The sequence below is a fragment of the Eleginops maclovinus genome, chromosome 5 (assembly GCF_036324505.1).
Source record: "Eleginops maclovinus isolate JMC-PN-2008 ecotype Puerto Natales chromosome 5, JC_Emac_rtc_rv5, whole genome shotgun sequence".
NCBI lineage: Eukaryota > Metazoa > Chordata > Actinopteri > Perciformes > Eleginopidae > Eleginops > Eleginops maclovinus.
In genome coordinates, this window is record NC_086353.1 from 12,419,894 (window position 1) to 12,441,132 (window position 21,239).

General features: G+C 38.3%; 3 protein-coding genes across 3 annotated transcripts; 2 read left to right on the plus strand and 1 right to left on the minus strand.

The window, feature by feature from the left end:
• Positions 1-1,974: 1,974 nt before the first annotated feature.
• On the plus strand, positions 1,975-3,633 carry bglapl (bone gamma-carboxyglutamate (gla) protein, like). The gene is made up of 4 exons (XM_063884357.1): positions 1,975-2,111; positions 2,221-2,556; positions 2,674-2,770; positions 2,998-3,633. The coding sequence occupies exons 1-4, from the start codon at positions 2,051-2,053 to the stop codon at positions 3,098-3,100; spliced, it is 597 nt and encodes a 198-aa protein (XP_063740427.1). The 5' UTR covers positions 1,975-2,050; the 3' UTR covers positions 3,101-3,633.
• A 994-nt stretch (positions 3,634-4,627) lies between these two features.
• Positions 4,628-15,053, minus strand: LOC134864789 (sodium-dependent phosphate transport protein 2B-like). Its single transcript, XM_063884033.1, has 13 exons — positions 14,904-15,053; positions 13,659-13,722; positions 13,455-13,565; positions 12,155-12,283; positions 11,635-11,778; positions 11,349-11,460; positions 10,504-10,696; positions 7,932-8,027; positions 7,722-7,842; positions 7,157-7,324; positions 6,835-6,951; positions 6,487-6,611; positions 4,628-6,351 (listed from the first exon to the last, which is right to left on the minus strand). The coding sequence occupies exons 1-13, from the start codon at positions 14,925-14,927 to the stop codon at positions 5,797-5,799; spliced, it is 1,959 nt and encodes a 652-aa protein (XP_063740103.1). The 5' UTR covers positions 14,928-15,053; the 3' UTR covers positions 4,628-5,796.
• A 2,832-nt stretch (positions 15,054-17,885) lies between these two features.
• On the plus strand, positions 17,886-21,226 carry LOC134865164 (OCIA domain-containing protein 1-like). The gene is made up of 8 exons (XM_063884610.1): positions 17,886-18,065; positions 18,278-18,362; positions 18,476-18,529; positions 18,630-18,677; positions 19,564-19,687; positions 19,784-19,956; positions 20,715-20,864; positions 21,000-21,226. Exons 1-8 carry the CDS (start codon positions 18,012-18,014, stop codon positions 21,035-21,037), a joined length of 726 nt encoding a protein of 241 aa, XP_063740680.1. The 5' UTR covers positions 17,886-18,011; the 3' UTR covers positions 21,038-21,226.
• Positions 21,227-21,239: the final 13 nt, after the last annotated feature.

Here is a 21,239-nt window from a genome sequence, read left to right on the forward strand (position 1 = left end):
AGAAATATGATAAATCTGAAGAAGTGGTTTAAAAAGTACAATTCATTTTTATTTATTTAAACTTTTTTCACACTTTTAGCAGGATTTTCTTGGGCCAGCACTATTCAAAAAGTGTGCAACCCTCTGCAAAAGTTAACATCTACGTATTTATGATACCAAAACTCAATGTAGCCTTTTTACCTTAGTTACATTTTTTTTGAGAGAGATAGTTTAGGCAAATGCATCCCTTTTTCTCCGATATCTGATCCAGTGATTTTGGCCAGTATCGGACCGGTGCTCATACCTTTTTCTATTACTGATATGAGTTTTCAGCAAAGGTCTTAAACTGTCCAGCATATGCACCTGTGCATGTCCAGTGGACAAACAGGAGAGAAAAAAACAAGTCAAAGATGCCATCATTCACTGTCTATATCAAATGATTTCAAAGCCAAGGGAACAACAACAATGCAGAAATGCACCAGATCAACTGTATTTCCTGTCTATTCAGGGATGCTTTGGCAATTGTTTTCTCCGACTGCCTCTCTCCCACAAAAATGGACACTGGACCAGACATTGAAATTACACAGCACATGGTCCAAGATAAATCCCAGACGCCAGGAATAACACTGACACACGAAGGACACCAAGGTCACTCTGCAGCAGCACTGAAGTTCTCACTGAATGACAGATGGAGCTGTTTGGGGGCTCTCTGAGATATATATACACATGGAGTGATATGTGTGCATAAACTTTTGGTTATCTAGACAGTATTTAAGTTGCAATAGGGTTTATAGGACCAAGCTGCAAACTCCAAATACCAACATGAACCGCAGCAGAAGGCACACTTAAATGGTATCGCACAACAGAAAGCTGCATCCAAACCCGCATGCATAGAGCTGCATCCAACACATGGGGGCTGCTTTTATTTATATCCGCTGAAATACATCAAGTGATGCTTTGTATTGGGCCACGCGTTGGTAAGCCATGGCCGTGCCTGAATCCAGCCAGGAGTTGATCCGAGATGGTTCTGTATATAGCGACTGACTGCGGTTCTGGTGGATCTCTGCAACACTGTAATCAAGCTCTGTCGCATAATGAGGCTCACTGCTGTTCAATGTCACTCGATTAGAAGCTTGTGGTCAGCTCGGGCTATAGTTTGGGGTTTGTGGGGGTGGCCGATCACATCTGGGGCAAAGAGTGTAGCAACATAACAGCACTGGCAGAGCTGGCAAAGTTCCTGTTAACAGTCAAACATCCAACAATCTCCCTGATTAAAATCCCATTTACATTCGAAGTGTATTTTTTAGAAATCAGTAACACCACTGGCTTGGAGTCTCATATTTTAGTTTTACTATTTGTACTCCAGTGGTGAGGGATGAGGATTGAAAGAAGATGTAAAAGTTTGGTAAACATACATATGAAAAGGATTTGGTTTGACAGGGAAACAATGGCATTTTTGTAGGAAAAAATATGAGAAAAAGTACATTTTAGATAACCCAAGAGCCAGAGAGAGACACTGTGTCTATTCAGTATTATATCAGTAGCCATTTATCTTGGGTTCTTAAAGGTGATTTAAAATTAAAGGTAATTGTTTAGTAAATATAGAGGGTGTTTTTTGATGTGGGAATCCCCTAAAATATGTTTTTCCCACAGGTCTTTCCTCATGTTTTCCCTTTTTTTTTGTCTTGGATTGTCTCTAATTTCATGTAAAGGAAACATGCATACAGTACATATAGGTTAACATACTGTACACGTTCCGTACGTACAGATGAATGCCAGGAATTCTTGTGGCCGTGTAAGTCTGTGTGCGGGTGAAGGAGTTTTTCAACCAAGTGCCAGGGATGCGTGGGTGTTACGGGAGCTTTTATGAGAAGTGGAAGCGGAAATGTTGACACTTGACTCCCCAACCAATCAGAAGATCATCACTGGTCTGACAAAAGGAGGTGGACTACGGTATATATTGACCTGGAATTGTGCGAAAGAAATAATGCAAGCCATCGAAGGAAGGTTGAGAAGAGCAGGCAACAAAGAAATCAAAGTGTCTACAGCTTGAAAGTAACTTCAAGGCACCATGAAGACTCTGACTCTCCTCTCCATCTGTGCTCTTCTGTCAGTGTGCTGGTCCATGGGAGGTAAGGCAGACTCCACTCATCATTGCTGTGATTCCTGTTCTCCTTGTTTCATGAAATAATGCAAGCCCTTACAGAGTGCATATAAAGTGTAATTTTCTGCGATCCCCAGGTGTTGAACCAGAGGTTGTCGTGGACCCTGCTGACGACACAGCTGATGAAGCTGCACCTGCTGATGAAGCTGCTGACCCCACGGCTGCTGCTGCTGCTTCAGACTCTTCCTCTTCCTCCGAGTCTGATTCTTCCTCTGCATCTGACTCCAACTCTTCCTCAGACTCTTCAGCATCTGATTCCAATTCTAACTCGGACTCGTCCTCGTCCTCCTCCTCTGAATCTTCTGAATCATCTTCATCTGAGTCCTCTGAGTCTGACTCCTTAGCATCGGACTCTTCTTCTTCTTCTTCTTCTTCTTCCTCCTCATCTTCCTCAGAGTCAGCCAGCACTGAGGGTAGGGAACGTTTTTGTCTTTGGAAAGAATCTTTGCACGGTTTAAAATGACTTCAAATGTGTCTTTATTACAAGGACATTCAAGAAAGTTTGAGCTTTGTGATGTTTGTCCCCACAGCGCCTGAGGTGGTTATGACGAGGGACCTGGCTGCTGTTCTCTTGAGAAGAAGAAGAGCCGCCCCAGCAGGAGACCTCTCCCTTCTGCAGCTGGAGAGGTACAGTTATTTACTCTACATGGATAAAACTGACTTACTACAATATACTCTGTACAGAGATTGATTAGCTTGAAGTTTTCTTTTATTAATTTGTCAACTATTCAACCTAAATCATTTATGCACACTCCTAATAAAAGTGAAATACTTATTTTAGTTTGGATATATCCAAGTTAAGTGCAAGAGGTTTTAAAGCAGTTCTAATATGTTTTTTCCTCTCTGCCATCCAGTCTGAAGGAGGTGTGTGAGCTGCACGACGGCTGTGACGAGATGGCTGAAACTGCAGGCATCGTCGCCGCATACATCGCCTACTACGGACCCGTCCCTTTCTAAGAAAAATATTCCTCATTATTCACATAAGAACTGTTTTCTCTGTCATTTTGTAATATAATGATGCAACTTCCCTGAACCAGGACTAGCCAATCAAAGAAAAAAAGTATGTAATGATGCTCAACAGAGATTTTTTAAAGCATAAATCCTTGCACATGTGACCAGCTTTATTGGTCCAGTATGATTAGGCTTCTTCCAGGCTTCAGAGAGGCACATGGAGACTAAGCCTGTGAAGTAACCCTCACAAGAGAACTTATTATTCATGTCTGGTGTATAACGCAACAAATGGTGCTTCCAATGCAGATGTATTGTATGTTAATGTATTGAAGTTGTTTTGTCATGCTTTAGTCATATTTCTACTAGAAGCAGTAGTTTTGTAAGTAGTAGACGTAGTAATGAGGTACTGTAGTTCAGGTAGTAGTGTATTGATAGTGGTAGTGTACAGTGTGTGTAAAATGCACATCAGTTATCTGTAATGACTGTAACCAAACATTGCCTCTGGGTTTCAAAATAATAAATTATTTTGTTTTGTCGAATTGTTGTTCCGTCCTCAATGACCAAATAATATGAGCTGGTAAAAAAAAAAAATCACATATTATGTTTAAACATGCGGAACTGGAAGATAACTTCTGTGGTTCCTCTCTGCAAATAACACCTTTCAGATTTTCAAGTAGACAAGTTATCCATTGTTGAATAAAAATATTAAATATATCTAATTGTGGCTAAAATGTATTTCGTACTCGATTGGTGTTAGATTATCTTTCATAAATTAACATACACAAATGGTACCAGCATTTATACCTCTCCTCATATTTGCCACTAGATGACAGTGTTAGTCAGTCAGATAGATTTGAGCAGTTTTGTTTTAGTCCAAAGTCAGGACCAGGTGCTGTATTTGTTGAAACACATAAAAACTTTCTTTAAGAATATAATATAACATTAATCTAATCATACTCCCTACTGAAATGAAATGTAAGAAAACACAATTTATTTACTTATTATGTTATGGATTGCCCCTTTTAACATAAATTATATTCTGCGCAGAAAATCTCAATCATCCAACTAAGAAAAAAACTTATCCCAGGACAGATAGTTCATTATGCAGTATATAAATTGTTACTATTGTTAATCCTAATGCATTTAGTTTTTGTAGTCTTAATCCAGTGGTTCCCAACTTTGTGGTTACAATGTGAACTTGAAGTGTGATGTTTAGTAGGATAACGTTGATAACGTTCTGCTACACAAAAGCAATTTGTTGAATTATTCAAGTTAAGTAAAATACATACAATTTGATGTACTTTGGCATGTTGACATGTTGGCATTTGATAGTTTCACACCATCAACCTTAATGTACCAGATGGGACGATAACAATTGCAAGCTGCAGTTACGGATACAAGTGACTGTCAGCAGCATTCCTTTGAAAGCGTCATGGCTAAATCATAATTGACAATACTGTCCAAAAAGTGGCAGACATTGTAAAATAAAATTTGCCTAAGTAAAGAGTATTATATTGAGTATATATTTATTTTAGCACAGCTGTCGTCAATATTGATATATTGATTATCAATGTCATGTTGTTGGCAATTGGTTAACTGACATGTGACAGTGACACATCAGCACAACAGATTCCTGGAAAAACAGTCATAAACAGGAGAATTGGAACTGTATTTGAAAGACAGCAATTAGAAAGGTTGTAAAATATTAATAGTGATAATGTTTATGGTACTTGAGATAAGGAGAATGCTGATTATCTCCCCTTTATCATAATTGTTACTCAGAAAAGCAACACCCAGGCTCAGATACACATTAGGTTTAGCTAATGACGGAACATTCAAAATGATGAGTCTAGTGGTTTCTGCCAGGTGAGTGGAAAACACTTTCAATTAGGTATCATTTATTAACATTTTGTTTTTAAATGTTCATATAGATACTATGGCAACACAATAACAAACTCATGATTAAGTATTAAGAGTTACAAACATTTAGTCAGATGCACAGTCATCTAATTTCAAATTTCATATTCCTTGAATACGATTATCTGTCTCAATTACAAAATAATTATTTTACACCTTAAAACGATGTGATAAGGATCTCAATGTCTCTTGTACACAGTAAAAAACCTGTGATTTTGTGCAGCTGTTATTCTGAGATACTGTATTTCCTGTATAGTAGTGCAGAAGGGCCATGGCATCCTCAGAATGTTCACATTTGACTAATATAAAATTTAAAAACACCTTTGCATTGTTTTGCTTTTTTAAACAACAGTTTGTTATGAACTCCAGTTATTGATTTAGCATTAAATACCGGTAACCTAATTTATATTGAATTCATTTAGTAATCTCACGATCTCATCAAATGAAATAACTATTTCAAAAATGTAAAATTGTGACTCACCTATTATAGCTGTCTAAGCAGCAGATTATTCTGCGTATTAGAATAAAGTTAGAAAACCAAATGATGTAGAATAAGTCTGGTGATGTTATTGTTCACAGACCTTAATCATAACATTAAGACATTTTCCCTTTTATTGTATGGCTCTTGATACGCTTACAAGTTAATATTTCTTATTAAACCATTTAATTATGACAAAATAACATATATTTTAAGTAGATTAGCCTGAATGTGTTTGGTTTTTGTGCCATTCCTAATGCACCTCTTTGCATTATATACACATAGTCACAAATATATATTTTAAATCTCAAAGCCTGGACATTTTCAGAATTTTAAGCTCATTTTCCACCTCCTTCTCTGCACTCATTGCAGGATTATCATACACTGCTATGTGTGATTTGCTGTTATTTTCCACAGACTCTTTCTCACTGTGTTTTTCCCCTTCAACAGCAAGCTGGCAGCATTTGCAGCAGCAACAGCATTTTGCGGTACACACACCAACCACTTTGTCCCAGGGCTCAAGGGAGTGGGCCCATAGAGGGAGGAAGTCCCAGGATCGCAGTACTGAAGGCAGGCACCGAGGTTTCCTTTTTTGCAGCACGTTAATCACTATGATGAGGATCAGCATGACTACTAGAGGAACACCCACGCCCACCAGTACCTTCCAGCCGGCCAGAGACAGGCTGAAGATGAAAAGCGGTAAAATGAAGAAGAAGCTGATGATGTAGACGGCAGCAAACCAGCGGTAGGAGGCTGTGATGTTTCCCAGGCTTTTTGCCAACCGGATAGGGATTCGGGTGAAGGGGATTGGATACCACAGAAGGATGCCAGAGATGTTGAACAGGAAGTGTACGAGAGCAATCTGGAAATAACATTAACTCTGTGAAAACAAGCTTCCTCTACCTAATCCTTTTTTTATATCTCCAAAATAAATACAAAACATATGAAAAAGTACTCGTGGTGTATCCATGATCATTTGCTTGTGCAAGTGACTTACCTGTAGAGCATTAGCCAGTGTGTCTCCAGGACTAGCCATAGCTGCCAGGATGGCTGTGGTGGTTGTACCAATATTTGAACCCAGAGACAATGGGTATGCTCTCTCTATGCTGATGACGCCAATACCTATTCAAATAAACAGGAGGCTGATTAAGATACATAATTACACACCCTCCCTTCAACTACCATCACTTTCCATGCCTGTGTAACCAGGAAGTTAGTCAACAGAGGGTTTGTGGATTGTTTTACTGAATAATAAAGATTTACAGGAATTTTAAGCAAAAAACTGTCCATTTAAAAAAAATGGAGAACACAAATAGAGATGAATGAAATGGATGAATGACCTCACCTACAAGTGGAGTGATAGCAGAAGTGAAAACAGAGCTGCTCTGCACAATGAATGTCATTCCAGCGCCGACAAAAATGGCAATGTAACCGGTGACCCAGGCGAATGGAAAGGGAAAATCTGCACACACACGCACGCACGCACGCACGCACGCACGCACACACACACACACACACACACACACACACACACACACACACACACACACACACACATACACACACACACACACACACACACACACACACACATGCAACATGCATGAGTTACTAATCAACACATTCCCATTAATTTCTACTCTATTTGAGTGTGGGGTGCCACTCACCGGTGTTGAGGATCGTCTTGATGACTGAGGCCACCTGTCCCTTCAGCATGGAGTTGAGCAGCTTAACGATGAGTATCAGGCAGGAGCAGAGCACCAGCAGAGAGAGAATGAGCAGGATCAGACCCACCGCCAGGTCCGGCAGATTCACATTAACAAAGATATGCTTACCTGAGGACAAACAAGAACATTGGCGATGACTGGTATCCTTCATGTTTTAAAGCTGAATTTATGTATTTTTGCTGGCCCATTGCAAATAAAGAACTTAACATGCAACAACAAATTGTTAACGTTGATGTAATGTGAGGAAGCTCCTCATCTGTTTCTGCTGGTGGAAATGGGGACAATACAATTGTAACCCTTAAAAACCTAAATATACTGTATTTAAAAAGCTTCACTAAAAGAAGGATGATGTTACACTACCTGAGTAGCTTGTTTGTGCTTTGTTTAAACATGTTTGCCACGTCATGTGGGATGAGGCCAATTTTCTCACAGAGAGAATAATATACATCCATTTAATGGAAAAATTACACCCAAAAAAAGTGTAAACTTTCAAAACTGCTCTTACATTTTTGGAGGTTGTACGTTTCAGAAATGTTTTTCAGTGTAAAGGTGTAGTTGCCATCAACCCAGCACAGGGACGGAGACGTGCAGTTCTCTGGACCAGGAACCGTGACGTTCATTAAGGACTGAAACAAATTGCCAGATTGACAATAAAGATTTGTATCTTTTTAATGTTTTGAATATCTGATATGAAGCTGAAATGTTTTGGTCTTACTGTATTGGTGAAGGTTTGGCACCATTTCTTGATGAGACTCTTATTCCTGGCTGCTGGGTCTCCGGTGGCAATCCCACTGATGACAGACTGGTCCAACTAAATTGAAGGGAAGTAGATCAAAACAATGACTCTTTGGTAATCAAACTAGTTTTTCTCCCTATGATGTAGTTACATTTCTTAAAGTGTTAAGTAGTTTCTTCCCCAACACTGACATTAATGTTATTTAGTGGCGTCTTATATGTCACTGGTGATTTTATTTAAGAGTGTGAAGTTGAGAGGTTCAGTGGACCATGTAGATTACACAAACTATGTGTACTAACTTCCGTATTAGCCCATGTCCACAAGAGTATTTCTATACAGTAATTGATGAATTGTTAGTCATTTTCATGTAACACTTGCAGAAATTCCCGTTTTTAGCCTCCTTAATATGGAAAAATCAGCTTTTCTCTATTATATACCATAACAAATAAGATATATTTGGGTTTTGGACAGAAAAAAACACATTCATAGACATTAACTTGGTCTTTGAGAAACTAAAAGGAACATTTTGCACTATTTTCTGCAAATTTATCACCTATGATAATGATTATAAGATATTTCCAGACACTTCCAACATGCTTATTACAAAAACATTAGTGTTTAATGAAATTCCAAGTGGATATAAGTGCCAGCTAAATTTCAAAATGATTAAGCAGTTAATATACAATTAAAATATTTCTTGTTTTTTTTTAATGGGATAGCTTAAATGAACTAATAACCAGAGGTGGGACCAAGTCACTGTTTGGCAAGTCCCAAGTAAGTCCCAAGTCTCAGCAGTCAAGTCCAAGTCAAGTCCCAAGTAAAGACAGAGAAGGGCAAGTCGAGTCCAAGTCCAAGTAACACCAAAGCCAAGTCGAGTCCAAGTCCAAGTCCCAAGCTTCTTCGAGTCCTGAACAAGTCATCATGTACTCTTCACTTAATAATGCCATTATCAGACTAACGATCACACAATTTCAACATATCAACCTAATCTTCAGTATTTTTTTATACATACAGATTAAACTATGCATATATTTTATATATCTGTATATACGCATGCGCCCAAAGACCTTCAAAGTATTGTGTGTGAATGGTGGGTTAGAAATGTATGAGCACGGAAGGCACCACTGTCATCCTAAAGTTGGTAAAGCGCCTTGACTAGTGAGGCATGGACTGTGTGGATGCATGTAACTGGCATTGATGCTTCAGTGGATGCCAGTTACAGTAGGTCAACATTTTGCTTAAATCACAAAGAAACCTAATATTTCAATAAAACAATGTTTAATCTGCATAACAATTAAGCAGCATGACTACACACAATGAAAGGTGCTGGGGGTAGGCGCTTGAGAGACAGACAGACAGAGAGAGAGACAGAGTACACCTCCCTAATCTTAGTTATTTGTGTACATACCTGCAAACTCAGAAGGGCTGAAAAAGGTGACAAACTAAACCGTTGTAGGGGGGTCTGGGGGGTCTGGGGGCATCCCCCCCCACCCCCCCAGCCTTTGTACACGTTGCCTAGCAACGTCGCACATGCGCATTATATCCTGCTCCGCTCCGAGTTATAGTAGTAGGCTATTCATGGGAAACGCATGAACAGCACGTTAAGATCTCGGCCAAGTCGTAATTAAAAGCAGTTGTTCATTATTTAAGTTAAGCGGCGGTAACGCCAGTGTTAAACACGGTGTTAAACACGCAAATGCCGGTTGGTGTGCGTACGGTACTGAGTGTTTATCGGTCCACGGCCGTAATGAACGTGTCGCATTGGTCCATATGTAATGCGCACGTTCTGTTGTTCCCATTGGCATAGAGCTATTGAACATTAATTTTAACAAAGGATACGGATAACATATCGCCCACGGCAGTTTTGTCATTGTATGTATAGCCTATATTTGTATTACGCTATCATCATTCAACATGTAGAATGAACGTGTTATCTATAGAGTCGATTTACATAGATAATTCACAACCATGAACCTAATCTGGATCTTAAACCTGCCAATTGCAACTGAGAGAGACGCAGACCAGACGGACAGCTCTCGACTAGGCTTCCCTTCCGTGGCACAATTGCATCTTTTCCGTAGATGAAATCCGGGGAAATCGTGAATATTAATGAGGGGAAACCCGGGGATTATCCAATCACGCTGGTTAGGTCCCTGATCCAATCCAAAAAGGCCAAAATCCACCACATGATTGCATTGCTCGCACTTGCCTGCCGGCTCTCTCACTTTGCGGTCTTTGGGGCTTCGCAGGTTCGCATTGCAGGGAAGGATGTCCATGATCAGGAAATTTAGCTTTTGACTCGAGGCATGTCAAGTCATTACAAGTAAAAGAGGCAAAGTCCGAGTCAAGTCTCGAGTTAATAGTATTCAAGTCCAAGTCGAGTCGTAAGTCATGCCGAATTTGATCAAGTCAAGTCTGAAGTCATTAAAATCATGACTCGAGTCTGACTCGAGTCCAAGTCATGTGACTCGAGTCCACATGTCTGCTAATAACATTTGGTCCAGATTTGAACAAAACACAACATAATCAGAAATTATGCAAACCAATTTACCTCTATAATTGACTCAGTGAGGATATCAGTGATCACATTTAAAAGGTCCGGGGCCTCTCCACTCTGAATTTGGAAGGAGTCGATGATGAGCTTTGTGACCTCATACAAATATCCGCTGGCGACCTCCAGGGGAAGCAGAACCAGCACGGAGAGCCAGTTGAAAAAGTCGTGAACTGTGGCCCCTGCAAAGGCCCTGGGTACATTTTGAAAGGAAGTAGATAAATGCAAACTGACCTTCGATCTTTCTAATAGGATTATTGCTGTACAGGAATAAGTCATCTAGTAAGACGGCAGGAAAGTAAAACTATTGATAAAAGATCTCCAATCTCCAAATGTTGTGATTATTTAAATACATTTGAGAATCCTAAATGATAGGTTAAATACAGAATATTAGAAAAAGCGATAGATGTAATTTTGAACATATATTTACATGTAGGTATTGATGATTTCATAGATTGCATAACTGTATGATTATATCCACAACCATTGCCACCAAATAGAAATAAGGCTATTTTCTTTGGACATCAAAGGCTGGTATTTGTTTGGGATATGCTGCACGTGTTTGGTACAGTCTGTTTAATCACATTTTGTCAAACAAATCGCTGAATTTGCAGCTCCAATGCATTTAGTTAGAGTTGACTGTTAAAACATTACCATATAATTCATTGCAGTCAGACAGGTACTGTTTCTTTTGAATGTGATTCAAAGACACAGTTTGTGCTCGATAATATCTGTATGCCCTTGTAGTTCACAGCAGAACACACTGTTCTTGAACATGTTGTGGGCTTGTTGACTGCAGAGAAAGGCAGTAAAAGGAAGCAATCCTTCAAATACAAAATGATTACCTGCGAAAGGTGCTGCGGTCACCAGCCTGCGTCATGGCGACGAGTGTGTTGGTCACAGAGGTGCCGATGTTGGTGCCCATGATGATAGGAACGGCCAGCTGGACGGATAACACTGCCGGAGCAACAAAGGTAATCTTCATCAGGTGTGTGTGTGTGTGTGTGTGTGTGTGTGTGTGTGTGTGTGTGTGTGTGTGTGTGTGTGTGTGTGTGTGTGTGTGTGTGTGTGTGTGTGTGTGTGTGTGTGTGTGTGTGTGTGTGTGAGTGACATGTAGAGGCCCATACTCACATCCAGAGGAGACCATGCTGACCACTATGGAGGAGGAAGTGGATGAGCTCTGGACCAGCAGGGTGACCAGGATACCGATGACCAGACCAGCCAGAGGATTGGACAGAACCGTGTTGTCCTGAAAGATGTCCCCCGCAGTTTTACCTGGGAAAGGTGAACATAGGAGTATGTGCATATTACCTCCTTCAAACATTAACAGCATCATTGACTTTCTGGTATAGCATTTTTCTAAACAAGGTTACAAAACATAGGAATAAAACAAAAAAGGTCAAATACCATACAAATTACATCAATACAACAATGATAAAACAATATTAAGAAATAGAATGAAAATGTATTATAATTGTTTTGATGTTACTCAATTATATGTGCTTTTTAGTAAGCTGTTAAAACGTTGCGTTGCAGTTGCTGCTGTTCTGAGCTCTCCATTGTAAAAAGAGACCTTGAAACTCAATAGGACAAACCTGGTTAAATTAAGTTAAATAAAAAATAAAAAATTGGCAGGTTTAGCTGTGTTTACCTCCAACAAGCTGGAAAGCTGAACTGAGGAGATCAAGAGAGCATATGAAGATGTAAAGGAAACCAAGCAGCAGGATAAACTTCCCCACCGACACCAAAACTCTCAACACCTTCCCTTTGGTATCCAAAGCTGGGACGGAGACAAGACATGAAAGAGACCAAACAAATAATAAACATGGGAACACATTTTTAAAGGTTGCATTTAACTTTCTTGTGTTTGTCTGAGCATGGATAGAAGGAGTGATTATTAAAATAATCAATGGCTCTGCTATGAAGTGGATGGACAATGAAGGTGGTAAAGATAAACAGAGTGCAGCCGTCATTAATATTAATGATAACAGCTGTGCTTTTTCTGCTAATACATGTTAAAATATCTGAAGTGATGACAGTCTGTTACACAGCCCACATGACTCATAGACAAGAGTACAGTATGTTGGCACATGCTGAGCTGTCTTTTTGATGACTACTGTCTTTATTACATACATTATTATCTATGACTTCCATTATATCTTTCTAAGTAATCAGATAATTGACATTCATTTCCTTTATTGTCGACTAATAGGGCAATAATGTCTTGGGCCAACTAATGTGTTTACCTTTCGAAAGTGTTGATGTCTTTATTGTTCAACAAAAGAACATTTAATGTGTTTTCTAATGTCAAAAATACTGTTCTGATGACGAAGGAAAAACTAGTTATCTGAATAATTTGCATATGTGAGATCCATGTTTGTATAAGAAGTTCCCCCTGTTTAATCAAACACATATACAAGTGGTGCAGCCAATTGATTATTAGAAATAAAATACTTTTTCTTAGTTTCAATAATTTTAACATACATAGACATTTAAATTGAGCTTCCACGAAACCAAAGGGTCACTCCAAGAAACTTAGAAATAGCTTCTCTATTGTGAATTATTGCATACCCTTATGTCAATATGAATTTCTAAATGTTTGCATGTCTTGCACTAAACTGTCATACTGTACATATTTGATAAAGTATTTTTAAAGAATCCTCTTCAGATTTTCTTTTTCAACCTTGTATTTCTCCGTTATTTTGTATGTGTTTGTAATTGAAGACCTACTTGGCAATAAACCTGAATGTATAGCTCCTGTGTGGTTGTGTAACTACGATATACGGGACACTATATCACATGTACAGTAAGCTATGCATTCCATTAGTGGGCATGTAAATGTATTACTCACTGGTCATGTACATCTAATCAGGACACACGTTATCCTCCAATAGTACAATGATAAGATCACCTGTCGTATTAGTAATAATTGTTACATTACAAGTCTTTACCTGACCATGGGATCCCTGTGTCCTTCAGCTCCGGCAGGTCCCACGGGTCTATTTCCTCAGGCTCCTTCTCAACCAAAGCCACAGTGGAGTGTGCAAGGCTCGCTTTGACCTCTAAGACAAAAACATTTTTTATTGCAACTATATAAATTACTTTTCCAAAATTCATCAATAGCTTTCTGTTGCTTTTCACACAAAAATAAATACCTTTGCTCTTGCTGTCATTCCTAATATTGTCGCCTTCCTCACAATTGTTTTGAGCAGCCATTGGCTAAAAAAAGAGAGGAAAAATAAGATGTTATATAAGGATTTCCTTCCAAATGATTATGGAAAATGCTCCTCAAATGTTATTTTTCACAAATAAAAAGGTCACAGAGCATACTTTCTAGGAAATGTATTTAAGTATAATTTGAGTTGTCTGAACATATATTATCTGAAAAACACATTTCACTCAAAAAAATCATTACATGTGACACACACATTTGACTTGTATGTGTGTGTGTCACATACTTAGAGTTGTTTAACAGTTAATTATGAACTGTTCGACAAAGTATGTAACACACACTCACACACACACACACACACACACACACACACACACACACACACACACACACACACACACACACACACACACACACACACACACACACACACACACACACACAGACAAACTTTCCCTCACATGCCAGGGTATTGATCTTTTTGGCACGTGGTCTAGCTGCAGTAAAATTCCATTCGCACAACATTATGATCAGTAAGCTATTGGAATGAATGTGTTAACTATTATTACAAATCTTTATCAATATAACCTCTAAAATATAAATGTACTTATATTATATATGTAACTTTCATTTATGTACATCACACTCTGTGAATGTACCCATGTCCATAATAGTATCACAACATTTTTTATTAAACATTTTTATGTTTCAATGGTCCACACAGGTCATCTTTTTCAAGTTAAATGTCAATGTGTTGTCTTATCACCTGATGTGTGATCAATTCCATATTATTATTAATACTATACCAGTATTTCATTAACCTGGATCCCTTTTGTCACTTGCGTTTGGAGCCTGAGCACATATGTTTATAGATATACAAGCTCATGTAAATCATTTATAAAAATGAACTCTTAACATAGAAATATGACTTTTTACAAACTAGAAGATTATCATGTTCATTATGTTACTATGATGAAATATGTTACCATCATAATAGTAACAACATACTTAAAGGCCTCATGTACAAATCTTATCATTTAGTTCTTTAAGTTTAGAAAAACAGTATTCAGGTATACATAATACGATCAATAAAAGCAAGAGCATCATTTTGTGATTAATTTACCGGTAATACATAACATTTATTGTGTTTTATTCAATCTCAGATAGTAAATTAATATGCAACAGTTTATACATCATACAGATCAGTAGAAGCCATGCTTGTCCTCACCTGTGGCAGGCCGAGCGAGTCCATGCTCCCTGACTGTGGTGAGCTCACCTGGGCTTCAGGTTTAGAAATGATTCCTCCACGCAGGTAGAGTGAAAGGTTGGAGGTTGGAGTGTGTGGAGGGCAGAGGAGAATGTGATGTGCACCGTTCACATCATAGTGGAACTTCTGTCACATAGATAAGATGACCACGCCTTTCAAACCTTGATTAGTCTTACCTATAACTGTTAGCTGTAATCTCTCTGCAGATTGTGTTGCAATCCCACTCACATGGTCCCTGATAAGTCTTGTGTTGGTGGTGTCTACCTTCACCTGCACCTACACCTGCTGTTATTACCCAAACACCTGGTTTTAGGCCTGAGATTTATTTAAGGTTATATTGTTTGTTTGTCCTTTTTTCAAATTTGTCCATCCATTTAAAAACAAATTCCTGTATCGTCTTAACACAAGTACTCTACAGCCCTCAGAGGGATGCTGGCTCCAACTGGTGGTCCAATGTGAGAGGAGTGGCATCAAGAATGACTCCCTGGCAAAGGTTTATCCCACTAATAGATAGACCACATGGGGTAGAGAGGGGGTTGCCGGATGTGCACTATGTTCTATTTTTGGCACATGATGAGATTTTTTTGGAGCAATCTATTGATTCTCTTTATACAGCTACCCATTGTTCAATACTTCCAACACATCAATGACTTACGTTTAGCCCAGAAAACTGTTGATGATGGCTCAGAGAACTGAGAGGGACATAAGTCAGCCTAGGCCACATGGATTTCCATGGAAGCTGTGACTGGAAAATGTTTGGTCAGGAAATCTACAATTCAATATGCTTTATTGGCATGAATATATTAAAGAACATATTGACAAAGTGTCACATAACTATAAAGAAATTGATAAAGGAAAGGAACAAATAAATGTCTTCTATCTTTCTGTGTGCACACACATACAGTCCTTATCTCTGTACTTTTAACATCTAAATGCACAATCAAGTTTTAAAGATCAATCCATTATTTGTTAACTATTAACTGAATGTTCAACTATTTTGATAATAGATTAATAATTATGAGTAATTGTTTCAGAAAACCCTTTGATTCCTGTACAGCACTTTGGTCAACGTGGGTTGTTTTTAAATGTGCTTTATAAATACATGTGATTGAGTGATTGATTCCAGTCTTTTTAAATGTAAATATAGTCTAGTTTTCTAATTCCTCTATGACAGTAAACCTGAAAAACCGAAGTATTGGACAAAACAAGACATTTGAAGGTGTCATTGTTAGCTTTAGGAAACACCTCTCAATATATGCAGTCCTGGAGGGATGATGGTTGTAAAAAAAAACTAAAAAAAGCCGATATGGTTCTTGTTGAATCTTGGATTTTTGGAGAAAATAAACTGCACAAAAAGGTTTCTGTTACTTACATGTTCGTTAGGCAACACTATGTTCAAATATGAACTCCAAATGTATCATTCTACATGCATAAACACAACTGCTAGAAGGTTAAAGCTATATTAAGCTCTATATTAGACTAAAAAGGAGCTAAACATGACTTCAAGTCTACCACTACAAAGCTAAGAAAAGTGTGTGGTGGGATAACATACAACCTGCCTCTTTTAAGGAATTGTTAAAAGATTCAAACTTATAATTTGAGGTATTTAATAACATATATCATTAAATGTTGAAAGCTGTTTTAGTTTGTGCTAACCGAAAACTTTTTTTTTTTTTTCATTTTTCTTTTCTAAAAATAACCAAAAACATTTACTTTACGATGAGGGGACTAGACATGCAAAAATGCCGATTATAGTTTCTAAATGTTAGGGATTATTCCAGCAGCACTCTGTCTTAAGTGAGCTCAGCAGGTAATTTGCACCCATTGCCCAAAACATCACACTGGAGACATAATTGACTGTTAGCTCAAGTGACCAATAATTCATCACAGGTGCCCCTCTACAGCTTAAAGACAGCCAATTTTACATTCGATTGGCCCCTAAGAACCAAACTGCTTTTGTCTAGTGCTTTGTGTCATGTCATTTTGCCAGTATTATTGAATGGATGATAACTGGGACAACAAAGGAAAATATACACCTCTATTTTTAGTTGTATCGATAAATGTTAGCCTATTGATTGTGTAGTCACTCATCATCACCCCTCAGTCTCTTCATGTCTGCTTTGCCTGAACAGACACTCCGTTTCAGATACTATCTCTTTCAGCACTAGCATAAAAGATGTGTATTACTTTACTTTAGGCAACCACATGCAGGAGGCAATCAAAGTTTTCTTTGTCAATCAGTATCAACAGCATCACCTAGGCACCGTACAATCTCATTACAAGATTTCTTAACTTCTTGACATTAAAGATTTAAATAACTTGATTTACAGGTTTCTTTTAAATCTGGAAAGGGGGATTGTTGCCGTAGTTTGTAAAAGTGAATCACACATGTTACTGTAGCAGTGTCAGCAAAAAGTTATAAAATTGATACTTAATGTAACTAAAGAAAGTAAATGTGCAAAATATAAAAAATATAAACATAACAATGAAAAGTAATAGTGTAAAGTTATATGTTATGAAGGAAGTCCAGTTGTGTAACTTGTGCAGCAATTAGCCTACAATATAAAGGACTAATTGTGAAAACTAAATACAATATGAATGTTTATAGAATGTTTACTATTACAATAAGTATTACACTACTACTTTGTGTTGCCATCTATTATGCCAAATATATATTCCACTGTTATTCTTTAATTATTTTAGGCTACAACCACTAGATGAAATAGGTCGACAATATCATAACTTTGCAGTGAGACAATGAGAATTTTCAAAACAAAAGACCCAGTTAAACGCCCATTTTTTCTAATTGATGTAATCTTTTAGTATTTTGTGCCTTTATAGTAACGTATGATAACTTTAAAACTAAAAATCAAAAGCTCCGAATATTGTAATGACAACAACACTTTTGACGCTTCACCTTCAAATTATACATTTCAACTTCCGGGTTATGTCAGTGCTAGCTGGAGCAATGACATTGTACCAAACAGGGAACACACGCCGCCAAGTGGCTTACAGTTCGTTACTTCACAAGCATTAAAACATTAAATAGGCCAGGATATTGCCGTCAACATGTCGTCCACCACCGCGGGTTATTCAGAGGATGGGACGCAAAAGGGAGCACGGGTAAACACACTTATAATCACGTTAAGATGCTAACGTGTTAGCTTGCTAGCTTTAACTTTGGATGAACTGCGGATAGTGTTGTCTGCTGTTGAAAGCTTATTCGTTTGTGAGGTGGGATTGTCTTTGTCGCTTGCCAATAAGCCTAGTGCTAATTAACTAACTAGCAGAAGTAAAGCTAACTCTGGTGAGTGTGTGTGTGTGTTTATCTTCAGGAGCCTGTGGGCATTGCGTACATTCCCACAGAAGAGGAGAAGAGGGTGTTTAAAGAGTGCAGCCAGGAAAGCTTTTGGTACAGGTGTAAGTTTCTCTCTTTCACATACAGGTCATATCAAATGTTTTAGGTTGTGTAAAAAACACAGCTAAAATAAATATGTCTTCTGAAGTCTGACTTCAACATGCTTCCTTTGCAGCTGTGCCCTTCTCTATGGTCAGCATGACTGTCACTCAAGCCCTAGTTGCCAGAGGTAATAAAATGCACAATGGAGAGGAATAAGCAACATCCCTGTGAAACAATTATGAACATACCTTAAACTTTCAATTGACCCTGTTTTATTTTTTTTACAGGTGCTCTGTCTTCGCATCCAAAGTTTGGAAGTATACCCAAAGTAGTCTGTAAGTTCATTAGTCTTAGTCTGTTAAGATTGTTAAAGCTGGAACATTTAACATTTTCCATCATGTTAATGAGTGGACTAAATATTACGAACACATCTTACGATAAATAGCACATAACAACACAAACTACAGCGACTAGAAAATAAGGATTTTTAAAGTCGATTGGTCTGGTGTTACTAATATATCGATTATCAGAGTCAATCGACCGACACCTCTCCAAACCAGTTTACTGCATCTGTTTACTGAAAAACTTAACATTGTAAAATGTTTAAGGTAGAAATGGACTGTTATTGGACTGCACTAATTTGGACTGCATTTGCCAAATAATCAGGCAGTTGAGTTGTTATTATTAGTGTGATTTGAAACTGGACATCCCCTCTGACAGCATTAATGTTAAATTAAAGTGGACTGCTACTTGGAGAGGTCCCAGTTCACCTCCTAGGCCCTGCTGTGGTGCCCTTGAGCAAGGCACCGGACACCGCCAATCCCCCCTCCCCATTGCTCCCCGGGCGCTGCACAATAGCTGCCCACTGCTCCTAGTACTAGGATGGGTTAAATGCAGAGAACCAATTTCACTGTGTGTGCTCTGCTGTGTGCATGTATGTGACAGATAAAGAGGGTTTCATCCTCCGAGGCTATCTAGACTATCTAAATTAGGAAATGTTTTAAACTTGTTTTACTAGTCTATGGGTGAGGACTGTCGATACTGTATCAATTTCACTAACAAAACTCTTCTCAGTGATGATATCACCTGCCTCTAGTTTAAATGTGCCTTTAATATTATATTTTTAAAAAGGAGCATATAGTAATGGCCCAAATAATGTCTTATCGAGAGTGAGGTTTTAAATAATAAAACGTTTAATTTCAACTATGTTTGCCTCTCCAGTTGCTGCTTTTTGTGCATTCTTTGCTGGGAAAATGTCATACATGAGAACATGCCAAGAGAAGTTCAAGAGCCTGGAGAACTCCCCTCTGGGAGAGGCCCTCAGAAAAGGATTACCTCCACAAGTGTGAGTAACAAACACACACAACACACACAGTTTTGTGACACTATATGTTTTCATCCTCCAACTACTACTTAACAATGTTTCTATTCTCTTCCCCAGTTCCAAAGCTCCTCAGTCAGAGATGAGTGACCCAGACTCCCAGTCATTTGACACCATGTTCCAGGCAGCAGAAGCCCCCAGCCAGGCGCCCGTTGTCAGTGGTTATGGCTATAATTCGGAGTCACCTGTGCCAATGGGCAAAGCAGATGACTTCAGCGCTCCAGGGAGTTACCGTATGTTTTTCAGTACTGTGTAATAATGACCTTCTTTTGTGCAGGAACCTGTAAAGACAAAATCAGCTTGTCTGGGGCCAAAAACGTTTCCAAATCAATACAATGATCTGTGCATTTGTTAAACAAATTGTTGATAAAAGCCTTATATTTATCAATATAAGCTGATTTAATGAGCCATTCGCAGTTTCACTGTACCGGCCGTGTGTATTTAGACTTGCGTGGCTTAATCTTTGAGACAAGCGTATGCTACTGGCAGGATCAACCATTTATATTTATAAAGATTTCATATTGAAAACAATGAGGGAAAGATTGAGCAATTCATAAATATTTTTGTTTGTTACATTTTCATAGTGATAGAGTTATCTGGTATTTTTCAATTCAAACTGAACAATGCTGTTTCTGACTTTTATATATCTTTCAATAGTCACAGTACATATTTTACTTTTGATCAATATTAAAGAGCATCGTGATGAGGTTTTATGTTTATAATTGAGGCAATCTTGCAGAAGACAATATGAGCTGAGTGTGCTCTTTCAGAGGAAATAACTGAATAGTATTTCTTTAAGATAGTGTATGCTTACTGATGGCACCATAAATGGTTTTGCTTATTCTCACGCCTTTCCATTCCACTCAATTAATCCCATTATAAAATGTGTTTCCTACTTCAACTAAGTTTCACCAGCTCAACAGGGATTCACTTTTCTGTCAACCTCCTAGATAACGCTTTTTGTCCCTGTCCTTGTCCCCACTACTTTCAGTGGAAGATGAAGAGCCCAGTAAGAAGTCCATCCTCTATGAGGACCTGAGGCTCAAGAACAGAGAGAACTACGAAGTCACGCTCACTCAGAAGTCAGAGACACTGCTTAAACCATCACCTGAGAAGGAGCCAGGGAGACCCAGGAAAGACGGTAAGCTTCGGCAGCAGAGATGTTGAAAACACTTGCTGGGTTGGGAAAAGACTAAGAGTTTAAATTATTGCAGCTGGTGTTTTTAAATGATTCAGTAAAATACTTAACTCCTTCTTCTCTTCTCTTATGTTACAGTGAAAAAGAACATCTATGGAGATTCTTGGGAGGAATGAGTCCTTGTGTGAAATAAAGATGTAATTTGTACACTGGCGTCACATATACTGCAGTATAGATGGCAGCCCAGTGGTTATTTTGTTCCAGTTCGACTTTTGTCCTGAAGTTGTGGAGTTTGATGTATATCTTTGCGAAAGAGTCAAATAAACCAAAATACAAGAAGAAGAAAACTGTCATCTGTCCTTAAACACAAACAAATAA